Here is a 12,632-nt window from a genome sequence, read left to right as displayed (position 1 = left end):
GCCACAACACACAAGTGAATGGCAGAGTGCACGTTTCAGCACGACCCAAATAAATTCTCTGCATTCGTGAGGTGAAAAAATGACAGCATGCTACACCGAAGACAAGTCACTGGTCTAAAATGTGTACACGCTACCTGTTAAATAACTATTATCACCATGGGAACATCTCAATAACACAACAAATCCTTTCTTTTAGCTTCTGATGTTATCGCTGATGTTGCTGCAGAGACTTTGTATCGATAATATTAGATACGCTACGAATGATAATTGCAATCTGCAATATATTTCAAATTGACTAAGTTGTAGTTCAAGGACAACCTACAACCGAATTTACTTTTATGTAGGCTGCACCAGTAAAAATCATAGCATAAAAAATGGAGAACAAAAAAATGGTGTTAACGAGTCAAAATTTGCATTTTTGCACCTCACCAAAACACACCGAAGAGCAAAGCTAAGATTCAACCCTCGAGAAATACCCCAAAACTTCCCTAGGCCAGACTCGCAGGGATCATTCACGTCACCTACCGCGGGTAGTTGGCTGTTGAGCCAAACTCAGTCTGTTAATTAGGCAGCACCAGCTAGCTCACAACGTGATTCAGCTGGCTACTAGTCTGGCTAAACACGTTGCGTAGTCACTCCTCATCAACTTTCATGTTCGCTGTCAGGTAAATAGAGACAGACAGTACACAGTAATCCCTCGCCACTTTGCACTTTCATGTTTTGCGGCTTCGGTGTTTCCAAAATACCATATGCATAAATAAATAAATAAATATATAAATAAATAATAAAACAATAAAAATGAAAAAAATACAGCCATATCAGCGGCCATATTGTGGCGAGATGCGTTGTTTCATCTTGATGTGCAACAGAGGTTTCCCTGCATGCCGAACGACTCAGAGGCTTTCTACATGCCTTTAATGTCCTGTACATACATGCCATGGGCACTCATTCAAGGATGTGATTGGCTCCCGGCGTGACGTCGCAAATCCTACCTCGCAGTTTTCATCTTTCATTTCTGGTCCCCATTAACCGTGAAAAACGAGGGATTATTGGATTGTCTTTTAGAACATTACGTGACTACATTTATAATTTCAAAATTACCGGTAGATTAAATAGCATAGACTGCAGTAAAAATGCACGAGGAGCCCCCTATTTCGGTCGCAACGCCACTGCCGTTATCCTTTTGTCGATCAATAAGTCATAGAATGTAACATATTGTATGGGGATCCTCAAAAATGCGATCCAGAAATATTTCATATCGCTGGGAGTTTACACATCACATCGTCATGTAAATGCATCATTGCATGCACAACCAACGTCATGTGCGGGGGGTGAGTGGTTAACTTTTTTTTTTTCCTTCCAACCCACACAACACATCCATCCACATTCTGAACCACTTATCCTTACTACGGTCGTGCATGGACAAATTGGTACATAACAACACACGCTGATGCAGTTAACACACACGCACACACAAAAATCATTAAATTTATCATTAAAACACAGTTGCAGTATAATGTGAATTTTATTATTTCTCATTTATTACTGATTTGATGTTGATGGCTGTCAGTGAGTAATCCAAAAAAAAAACCATTTTCTGCATCCTTTTGGATTGATATTTAGTTTTTTCTTCATTTTCACTGAGCCCATAGTAATATTGTTATCGTATCATCGAGACATCTGAAAAAGTATCGAGATTTTACATTGTAGCCATATCGCACAACCCTAATTGACACTATGATGTCATCTTGAAACACCTGAATTCAGTGCTTTGGTGAAGGGAGTCTGGTGGGAACCACGTTCGTGTCCCCACTGAGCACACCTGCTGGTCACATTGCAGTTTGAAATAAAAGATTCAATTTTATAAGCCAGCCGTGGACAAGCATGCACACAACCACACGTGGGGGAACTCCTACAGCTGTTGTTTTGAGGGCATTCAATACTGTGCTCCCATTCATGGTTGGAGAGCCTCCTTGTAAGGTAGCATTGCAAAAATGGCATTGGCATATAAAAATGTAAAAGCACTCACTCACAGTGACTGGATTCCAAATTATAGGCTTTTAAATAATTTTGGGACTTTCACGAACACCTTTTAGGCATACAAGTTAGGTACATACCTTACCATATATGTAACTGTTTGCAAAACTTTGAGTACCAATCTTTGGACATCAGTGAATCAGGAAACACAAGCAGCCTGAGTTTGGCATCTTTTGGCCATTGCCTGTATATGATCGGATCGTTGGGGACAGGGGGGTACGAGGGCATATTCTGCGAAGCTTGGTCCATGCATGGCTGACTGATGTAAAGAACTGGAACGACGTCAAAATGCTGAGAACATTCAATCAAAGGCGTGCACACGCTAACCTTCACCTACATAATATTCTACAGACCTGCCGGTAATCCAGTGCACACCAACCTCTCTGCAGACTAACGTTTAACTTATGTCACTCCAGCAACAAAGTGGGTGGTGCGGGTGGAAGTTTTCGTGAAGTGAAATAGATCTCTGGCAAACACTTGGGTAAGATTAGATCGGATCGTGGCTGATTTACTGTCTCAGTTTCTTCCTGGCAGCCCTTATCTGACCATTGCCTGGCTGATTTATACTTCAGGGTGAACTGGTATCAATTAGACGAAACCTAAAGGAGTCATTACCTAAGTAGCAGGAACCCTCAGTAGACTAGCTGGGATGCTGAGAGTAATAGAAATAATATATTGTCACTCACCACAGGAATACACTTTCCACTTACCATCAGACCACTATAGGAAACTGGTTCCATAGGGGCGGACATCACAGCCCAAGTACAAGTGTTGTATGTCATCTAAGTCATTAGACGTCCCCGGCGTGATAAATGTTGGTCTGTAACATGTGTGCCAATTTATTATCCAGAAGAAACGGCAAGTAATGCTTGGGAGATTTGAGGAAATATGTTTTCATTTGCAGTCAAAGTTCTGCAGTGGCAAGCAGAGCAAATACTGCAGATTCATTCATCCTTCTTGTTTTTGTGTGTGCACACCATGGTCATTAAGCCGGGCAAAAAGATGACGCTACACTTATTTTTCGTGCATTTTTGCACACATTTTCCTCTCAGACAAGCCACTCTCAAATATCTAGATGACCAGGATTACAATAAATAAATCTCAATAAATAGGAAAAAAGCCAAAATGATATATTAGCCGCATTCAAAGTAACGTACAAGTGAAAATATTGCTCCTGTCTTTTGGCATGGAATCACATTTTCAGCCTGATGATCACTTCTGTGTGCTGGGGCAGAGCAGATCTGAATTGATTCGGAAATGTGAACAGTTTACGCGTCAACATTGAGCTCAAATATTCATAAACGGGAAACATGATTTGGGTGATTTAAAGAGTTGCAAAGAATGGATGACCATGTAATGCACCCGGGATAGGAAATATCTGCCTAGAAATCACACCATTGTCTTCATATGTGAAGTTGAGGCTGAAAGTCTTCATTTACGGTGAAGCTTTTTTTTTTACTTGCAGACCTTTCACCTGCCAGTTTTTGCTTGCCTTATTCCAAAAGATCGACCATTGTCAAGCATCATGTCACCGGACGTCATGATACTTAAACTCATAAAATCTGATTCAAAGCAAAAACATCAGCATCATCACGAGTCATCCAAGTTGAGGCAGAGTGTGTGTTTTTGATTTCATTTCTCATTATGTCATTATGATTCGGAAAGGGTATATTTACATTGTGCAGGCTTTGTTACAGTTGGGGGGAAGAGAAGAACTGCTCGCTTACAGACATATATTGGCAGATAAATAGAGATTTACATTGTTAAGTTCACACTTGATTGGTGGGAAGACACACCGGAAAGCCACATAACCTTATACAAACTTTTAAAATGTCTATTTTCCATCATACTGTGGGTGCCATTTAAAAATGTCGGTGCACTTGTTACAATTATGAGTTTAGTCAAATGATTAGCATCTATTTTTCTTTTACACTGATTCATCATCATGACATTGTCTGTGGCCTGTTCCAACTATGTGAGCGACGAGAAAAAACAGTGATGAGTCTGTTTAGTGGGAACAAATTATCCCGACTGGATACAATAGCGAAAATTGAAATAGAATGAACAGGATACTTGGAATGGGATCGTAGTTTTTTTTTTTTTTGTTTTTGTGAGTAAAGCAAGAGATTCACTCAAAGGTTATCCAAGAAAACAATGAACATCAAACTAAATGAATACACCTAAATAAATAGCGGGTAGCTTTCACGTCGTTGCTACGAGCAGACGTTTTCCGTTACAAGTGTGCGAGAGTAAATCAGCCGAAAGAAGAGGGGTGGTAAGGTCGGGGTGTCGTGGGGGTTGGGAGGGGTCCACAGAGGCACTGGACCGAGGTGAAAGCTTTGCATGTCAGACTGCACACGCACGTGAAAACGTCGGCGTATGTGCGTGTGTTCGTAGGAAGTCGGGGGCACTCTTTGGGCAGTCTGATGGAGAGTTGAGAGATTAGGGAAGGTCTTATTTCACGGACCTTTGGACATCTGTTCTCTCTCTTTTTGCCCACCTCCCTCCTTTCTTCCAATGAACTATGAATGCCCCTCTACCTTGGGGAGTGGTGAGCCGTGGACGGGGCGAGGAATGCGGGGCTTCCACTTGCTTTTCATTAACACAGGATCTGGTAACACACCTCACTGTCAACCTAATCCCCTCTCTCTCCATCTTGTAGCTTGGCAGAGCGTGGCTGCTCTGACCAGGTACAGACCCCCAGATGTTCGAGCAGCTTGAGTCTCATGAAGACTGGACGGGGGCGGGCTGAGCGCAATGACATATTCAGGGAAGATCTTTGTTTTGCCTGCTCTCTCTTCTGCTTCATGCCCTTGATCAGATCTCATTCTTTCCCCGTTTGCCACTCTTGCTCACTGACGTCTTTTTCCAGCGGTTCTTGACTCGCCTTCGCAACATCTGCGCTTTGTGCACTAATTAATGTTGCCTGTGTTTCATCCATCTTTTACAACACTTCCTTTGAAATTATTTTCCTTCCCCACCCCCTGTCCTTTAGGTCTCCTTCCAAGCACACTGACATTCTGCTCAGTTCTGCTGTGGTTCATCAATATCAACTATCATTCACTAAGGGCCAGGAGAGCAACACGAGTAGCAGCAGTAGTGATGCATATTGTAGCAGTTGTCCTATTACATTCTCCTGTCTAACATCTCACATGTCCAGCCGGTCTCAAGGGGGTCATTCCAACTGACTGATTGAGGCTGCTCAAGCTGAAATCCAAACTTTCATCTGAGTAAATTTCCAAGGTATCTTTTTTTCTGAGGTACAGAAGAGTCTGGAGTTGTGACTGATGGATTTCCGTTACAAGTGTGCGAGAGTAAATCAGCCGAAAGAAGAGGGGTGGTAAGGTCGGGGTGTCGTGGGGGTTGGGAGGGGTCCACAGAGGCACTGGACCGAGGTGAAAGCTTTGCATGTCAGACTGCACACGCACGTGAAAACGTCGGCGTATGTGCGTGTGTTCGTAGGAAGTCGGGGGCACTCTTTGGGCAGTCTGATGGAGAGTTGAGAGATTAGGGAAGGTCTTATTTCACGGACCTTTGGACATCTGTTCTCTCTCTTTTTGCCCACCTCCCTCCTTTCTTCCAATGAACTATGAATGCCCCTCTACCTTGGGGAGTGGTGAGCCGTGGACGGGGCGAGGAATGCGGGGCTTCCACTTGCTTTTCATTAACACAGGATCTGGTAACACACCTCACTGTCAACCTAATCCCCTCTCTCTCCATCTTGTAGCTTGGCAGAGCGTGGCTGCTCTGACCAGGTACAGACCCCCAGATGTTCGAGCAGCTTGAGTCTCATGAAGACTGGACGGGGGCGGGCTGAGCGCAATGACATATTCAGGGAAGATCTTTGTTTTGCCTGCTCTCTCTTCTGCTTCATGCCCTTGATCAGATCTCATTCTTTCCCCGTTTGCCACTCTTGCTCACTGACGTCTTTTTCCAGCGGTTCTTGACTCGCCTTCGCAACATCTGCGCTTTGTGCACTAATTAATGTTGCCTGTGTTTCATCCATCTTTTACAACACTTCCTTTGAAATTATTTTCCTTCCCCACCCCCTGTCCTTTAGGTCTCCTTCCAAGCACACTGACATTCTGCTCAGTTCTGCTGTGGTTCATCAATATCAACTATCATTCACTAAGGGCCAGGAGAGCAACACGAGTAGCAGCAGTAGTGATGCATATTGTAGCAGTTGTCCTATTACATTCTCCTGTCTAACATCTCACATGTACAGCCGGTCTCAAGGGGGTCATTCCAACTGACTGATTGAGGCTGCTCAAGCTGAAATCCAAACTTTCATCTGAGTAAATTTCCAAGGTATCTTTTTTTCTGAGGTACAGAAGAGTCTGGAGTTGTGACTGATGGAAGTGGCGCGGCTGAGTTAAAAAACAAACAAATGAATTAATAAATACATTAAAAAAAAAGGGGGGGGGGAGTAAAATCAGGAGATCTATTGTAACCAACAATCAGTCGTCGTGATCGAAGACATCTGTCTCCTTATTATGGCAACAAATCCGGAAACATGAGAAGGCATTCTTGGGGAACAGAAACAATGTGGGATATGACAGAGCGTCTAGAAGCGTCCTGAAGTTCTCAAGTGCCTAGAAAAGGTGAGGCAAACATGTCACTCAGCAGCAAGGCTTTGGACATCTATTCTAAAAATACTCCTCCTCCCCACACTCAAGCGAACACAAATTTTCTGGTATTACGCTGGCAACATGGACAGGTTTCACCCCACATGAACTTTTCAACATTCTTTCAAAGATGGAGCCAAGAGATGAAATATTAGCAACCATAATGAGCTAGACAAAAAGAAACCACACAGGTTTTCACCACGGTCTCGAAAAGGAATTACAAAGAAGCAAATAAAAGTTTTTGCAGCATCTGGTGACAGTGCGATATTTATGGTCCTGCTGTTAAGAACAGACATGCATGTCGACATAAAGTTGATGGGCCAGCCATATCAACAACCATTTTGGAGCCAAACTGCAGTAATGTCAGTCAACACCAGTGGTCCAATCTGAATATTTATATCGATTCTCCAGTCAATATGTAATTCCATGAGGGACAAGTTTTGTTTATATGTTCATATTATTGATGCATGAAAGGTTTAATTGCAATGAACTACATTAGGGATGATGGGTTTTTTTTTTCTCCCCGACCAAATCCGAGGCGAACTGACATCCTGTAGCAACGTGCGTTCACCCTTAAGAGGTTCCAGTGTCCGTTTTTGCTCGTCAACACATCCGTGATGGAAAAAAGCAGATGAAAAGTGGGGCAGCATGTAGTGTTGTCGCAGCGCAGCTAAGTCGAATAAAGTAAACAAAATGCAAGTTGTTTGAGGTTTTAATTAGACACTTTGACACACATACATCGATGTATGTAATCCTATATCAACATCTGCAAAACAGATGCAGGCACTTATGTAGCCCTGCTCCAATTTTGTCTTCGCCCCTCAGCAACTGTAGTGAGAGGGTCCACAGCAATGTACAAAAAGTAGCATGTACAAAAAAGCCACTTAGAAGAGAAACCTCTGTCTATTTCGAGTAAAAGGGATCCTCAGTCTCTGCCTCTTCTGCTATCATTTAATGCAGTGGTCCCCAAACACTGGTACCGATTCGTGGCTCATTTGGTACGAGCCTCCACAGAGGACACCCGCCACCACCCCCCCCAAAAAAAAATAATGACAAAGAATAAATACAGCGTGCGTGCGTGCGCGCGCGCGCACACACACACACACACACACACACACACACACACACACACACACACACACACACACACACACACACACACACACACACACACACAGACAGCAAATTGCCAGCTAATCGCAGGGCACACATAGATGAACAACCATTCGTGCTCACAATCATATCTCGGGACATGAACCTTCCATGCATGTTTTTGCAATGTGGGAGGAAACTGGAGTACCCGGAGAAAACCCACGCAGGCATGGGGGGAACATGCAAACTCCACACAGGAAGGTCGAAGCTGGAATCGAAACCTGCACCTTTGCACTGTGAGGTGGACATGCTAACCAGTTGACCACCGTGCCAGCCATATAAATATATACAAGATACATAATTCACTCACTTTGAATTTTTCTTCTTAAGGAAATGAATCTCATTTTATAACCAAGAGATGTTTTTAACATCTGCATTGTGTCCTTGTTCCAAACAGTACTGTTTTGTAACTTTGCAAAAAACCCCAAAAAACAAAACAAATACTTTTTACTGTAATAGGGAAATTAACAAAAGCAAAAAAAAAAAAAACAAACAAAAAAAAAACCCCATCTATTTTATTTTACACTTTAATGCTTTCTGTTCATAATTCTTTGTGCAAAATCTACTACAGCAATATTAATAGAAATATTTATCACAACAATAGTTGAAAATAGTCAAGTGGAGTAGTTGCACAGTTTTGTTCTTCACCATGTGGAAAACATTCTCACTGGTTTTCCTCTAGATGGGGTAGGGTGCAAAATCTGGGGTCAACTGCGGTGCACTTGCAGGTGGTTGTAGTCCCTTTCATACCTGTTTCTGATAGATTGCTCAGGGTAGCTGCCTTCATACCAATCACTGGGACTGTTTCATCTTCATTATGTTCCATGCTTTGCTCAATCATCTATTTTAGGGGCACACTGAGCGATATTGTGGGACTGTGGTCATCGACGAGTACAGTGGGGACAGTTTTTAAAGGTTTCAGAAGTGTCACAATATCCCCAGCATCACGGATGTCAGAATGATCTAGTCTGTCAATTTCCCGTGGATTCCGCATCTCACGTCTGCACTAAAAAGAGCTGCTGCGACCGCTAACCGTTGGTCCAAAGAGTTAAATCATGTCCAGACTGCTATTGCAGTGCGTTATAACTGCCATAAGAAGCTTGTGATGGTTGTCTTGGTCAAGTGCCTTCTGTTTAGCAGCTACACAGTGGTGGCAGTTGGGCTACGGTGAAAGAAAGAAACAATGTGCCTGATGCGACCTAACAGACGTGACACATGGGGGCACCGCCAGTACTGCCTGTACTTGCTAAACTCAGTGTATGAGTGAAACGCTTAATATGAGGCCCAAGTCCAGCTTTTCTTACGGCAACATCCATATTTCTGTGTTATCCATCATAACAGCGATGTCATGCTTTGGTCATTTCAGCTGCGGCATTGCACTGTACTTGCACAATGTTTGTCCAGCTGTGTCTTTCAAAAAGAGGACGCGTTTGAAGCACAAAGCTAGCCATTTTCCACTCGGCGGTGATCACCTGAGCCGGAATTGTAAGGTAAACTGCGTTGCCCTCGATATCCATCCTTCAGTCGTCATCGCTACACTATCAGCCTTTTCAAGCACCTCAACATCATCAGCTTTGACTTGCATGTAGAGTTCAGCCATCATCCCCCTGGCTAAAGTGCGGGTGACATGGAATGGTGCATTTTGGCTGGCAAGTGTTTATCATCTCCTCAAAACTTTCATTTTCCAAAGTGAAAAATGGTCTCATGTTTTTAGCAATCTAAACACTGATGGAACGTGCAATAGCTTTGGCCCTTGTACTGGAGGGAGCTAAGGGAAATGTGTTTGTCACTGTTGTTTGTTCTCTTGCTAATCTTCGCTCAGGTGGTGGGGTCAGTAGCTTCCTGTGATGCTGGCTAATATGTTATGACATGTTAGTCGTATTATTGTATTCTATCAGTCGCTTGCAATGCTTGCACGCAGTCTTTCTCCTGTCTGTAGTTTTCTCGCTGCTTTCTTTTGTAAACAGAGAAGCCAAAATACTGCCACACAAGTGCCTTTAAATTAGCTGGAGAATTCTGTTTTGCTGGCCCTGCCATACTTGTCTCTGTGCGCTAGTTTGGGATCGCAGCCATCCATAAATACAAAACGTAATGCGTGTCTGTATATTATAATTTCTCTCTTGACACTAATCAATTTGCTGTTCATAGCTAGTTACGCTCCACTGCAGCGCCGTTCCAGCAAGACTTGAGTGAAAAGTATATTGTAATTCCTCCGATGTTTCGTGACTACATTTATGCTATCACGATTCATTGGTAGAGTCTAAATTTTTGTCAGCCAATCACAAGTGGCAGTACAAAGACAGCAAGCAAGTGACAGCTACTCGTTCTCTCACTGACAAAGTCCAAGTTAACCTACCATGCATGACCTCAATAGAACATCTACAACTTCCTATGTAACAGCGGAACATCTGGCAACCGCCCGTTACAAAGTACAGTCAAACGGAATATTTTGCATCCAGCAACAAATAAATTTTATCATTCATTAAACTGTAGCATGCGTTTTGTACAGACCTTGGCAGTTAACATTTCCAATTAAACACAAAATGTGATCAAGAGAATTTACCACATTAATTGTATGAAAAATTAAGCACTAATGTTCGTGAAAACCTTTTCAGCAGCAAAAGTGCAATCGCACTCCTGAGGTGCAAAAGCACGTAAAAACTCCCAAAGCAACGCAAAGTTGAGTTACGCATGCAACGCATCCTCGTACACTCACTGCCCCAAAATGCTGCATTTGGATCATTTCAAAACAGTTGTGGCATGTGATTTGACAATAAAAACCATTTGTGTTGAATGAATGAATGAATGAATACCACAGTGTAGTACTTTTTTTTCTTTTTTTTTGCTATACAGAATGCATTAGCTCACAGGTGTCAAAGTCAAGGCCCGGGGGCCAGATCTGGCCCGCCACATCATTTTATGTTACCCACGAAAGCAAATCAAGCATGTCAAGTTCCATGATGCTTGCTAAAGTCTGAACCAAAATTTCAAATTGTCATATGTAATCCACAATAACAGTCATTATTCTTGACTTCTGATTTTAAAACTAGGTTACCCATGCATTCGTTGTGCGCTGTGTATGTAATATGTGGAGGTGATTAAACATTTATAATGGTTTCTCAAAATTCATAACGGCCCTCCAAGTCAAACCGTAACTACAATGTGGCCCGTGACAAAAATGAGTTTAACACCCTTGCATTAGCTTTTGCATAAACATACAATATATTAGCACAAGAAGAGGTTTCTACCTCAGCTGTAAAATGTGACCCCTTCATCTTAAAACAAATGTATTTTCCATGCCCACCAAAACATATTTTACTTGTACTCACCCTCAATGTTCGGGCCTGTCTTTAAGTTGAGACTTCCCATCAGTGATGACACAGACACGGTCACGCTGGGCCTCATCGGATGGGCCTCCGTCTCCAGGACAATCACAATCTGTGTCGTGTGGAGCGAGACCTTGTGGAAGGACAAAGCCAAGGCATCGATGCCGCTTGCTTTACTGTGGCCTTGATTTTGATGGGGTGGGGAAAAGGCTCTGGTTGGCATCTTTGTGGGGGATGAATGAGGGCTGGACGTTTTCCGCGTGTGGTTTGGCAAGACTTTGTTCAGGTAGGCTTTGGTCTGCTCCAGTTTGACCAGTGTTGGGTTGACTTTCAAAGGGCGAGAGAACTGTAAATGCAGTTCAGCTGTCAAGGGAACAGAGAGATGGAATTAGAGGGATATAATTAGATGTCAACCCACAGTGTTATCAACAGTTTACTACTCACTGGAACAGATCCGGGGCTGATTTTTTATTTTTATTTTTTATTTTTTTAAAGCAGATGGTCTCTCCAGTGCTTGACGATGTAATATTTATAAAGTGGCGAGTTAGAAAGAAGATATTAAGCGAGCTAAAAGGAGCAATGCTTTCAGGTTGTTCATGACAAATGTATTGTCATCCTGCTCACACACACTTCACTAGTCTTGGGGCTTTGTGGGTGTTCCTTCTTCTGTGGTTTTGCATCACTGCAAGGGAAATTGCAATTTTCTAGTCTATTCATTTTATGACAGGCACTTTACTGATGGACTATTTAGTGTGCGCACATGCTAACACAAGGCTTCTTAATGTTAGTGTTAACCCAAGGCAAAATCTGAATAAATAGAGAGTTGGGTGTGGTCCCTGCTAGTCATTTGAAAATCCACCATAACTGAACAAATTCCATTTGGTTCCATAAAAAAAGCGACAGGCTTCATCAGTGTTCCAATAAGCAAAATGTGCTGCTACCAAACCCACAGGACGCTGCATTTTTAATCACGTCTCATGAATCAAACTTCAAGTCTTTCTTTCTGATCGTTCAGCTGTGCTTGCAAATATGTGTCAAAGAACAGATGGTCTCAGTCTCACTCTCCTGTTTTTATAATCAAACATATACATAACATAAATGAACGTGGAAGAGCATGAAAGGGAATCTTTTCTTCATGAAAGACACATAAATTCAAGACGTCTTTTGCTTGTGCCTTTGTGCACTGCACTCTTCAAACACTTGACTGGAATTTACAGAGACACATGAATTAACTCCATGCCGTGTTACACCACTTCCATTATCCCATTTTTCCACTTGGTCATGATGATGGGAGAGGGAAGCAGCTCAAAACAAGTCCAGCTGCTTCACATGGTATCCTCAAGGCGCTGGTGCTTTTAAGGGGGTTTAGGCCTTCCGTATGTCTTGTTCCCAGGTACAGTACAAGAACGAGATGACATGAGCAGGAGCACTGCCAGGAGAGCCAATGAATGCACACCCACGCACACACGCGCACACACGCACAAACGCACAC

At 42.8% G+C, this 12,632-nt stretch overlaps 1 protein-coding gene across 1 annotated transcript in view; it reads right to left on the bottom strand.

Annotated features, from left to right (window-relative positions):
• Positions 1-12,632, bottom strand: part of vps13b (vacuolar protein sorting 13 homolog B) — a 343,085-nt gene that overhangs the window by 85,457 nt on the left and 244,996 nt on the right. Inside the window, exon 37 of the mRNA XM_019856211.1 lies at positions 11,144-11,529. Coding sequence (XP_019711770.1) covers positions 11,144-11,529 — 386 coding nt within the window. The remainder of the gene's footprint in view (positions 1-11,143; positions 11,530-12,632) is intronic.

The sequence above is a fragment of the Hippocampus comes genome, unplaced genomic scaffold (assembly GCF_001891065.2).
Source record: "Hippocampus comes isolate QL1 unplaced genomic scaffold, H_comes_QL1_v1.1 scaffold327, whole genome shotgun sequence".
NCBI lineage: Eukaryota > Metazoa > Chordata > Actinopteri > Syngnathiformes > Syngnathidae > Hippocampus > Hippocampus comes.
Note: the sequence above shows the minus strand (reverse complement) of the source record. Positions and strands in the feature narration are given on the sequence as shown.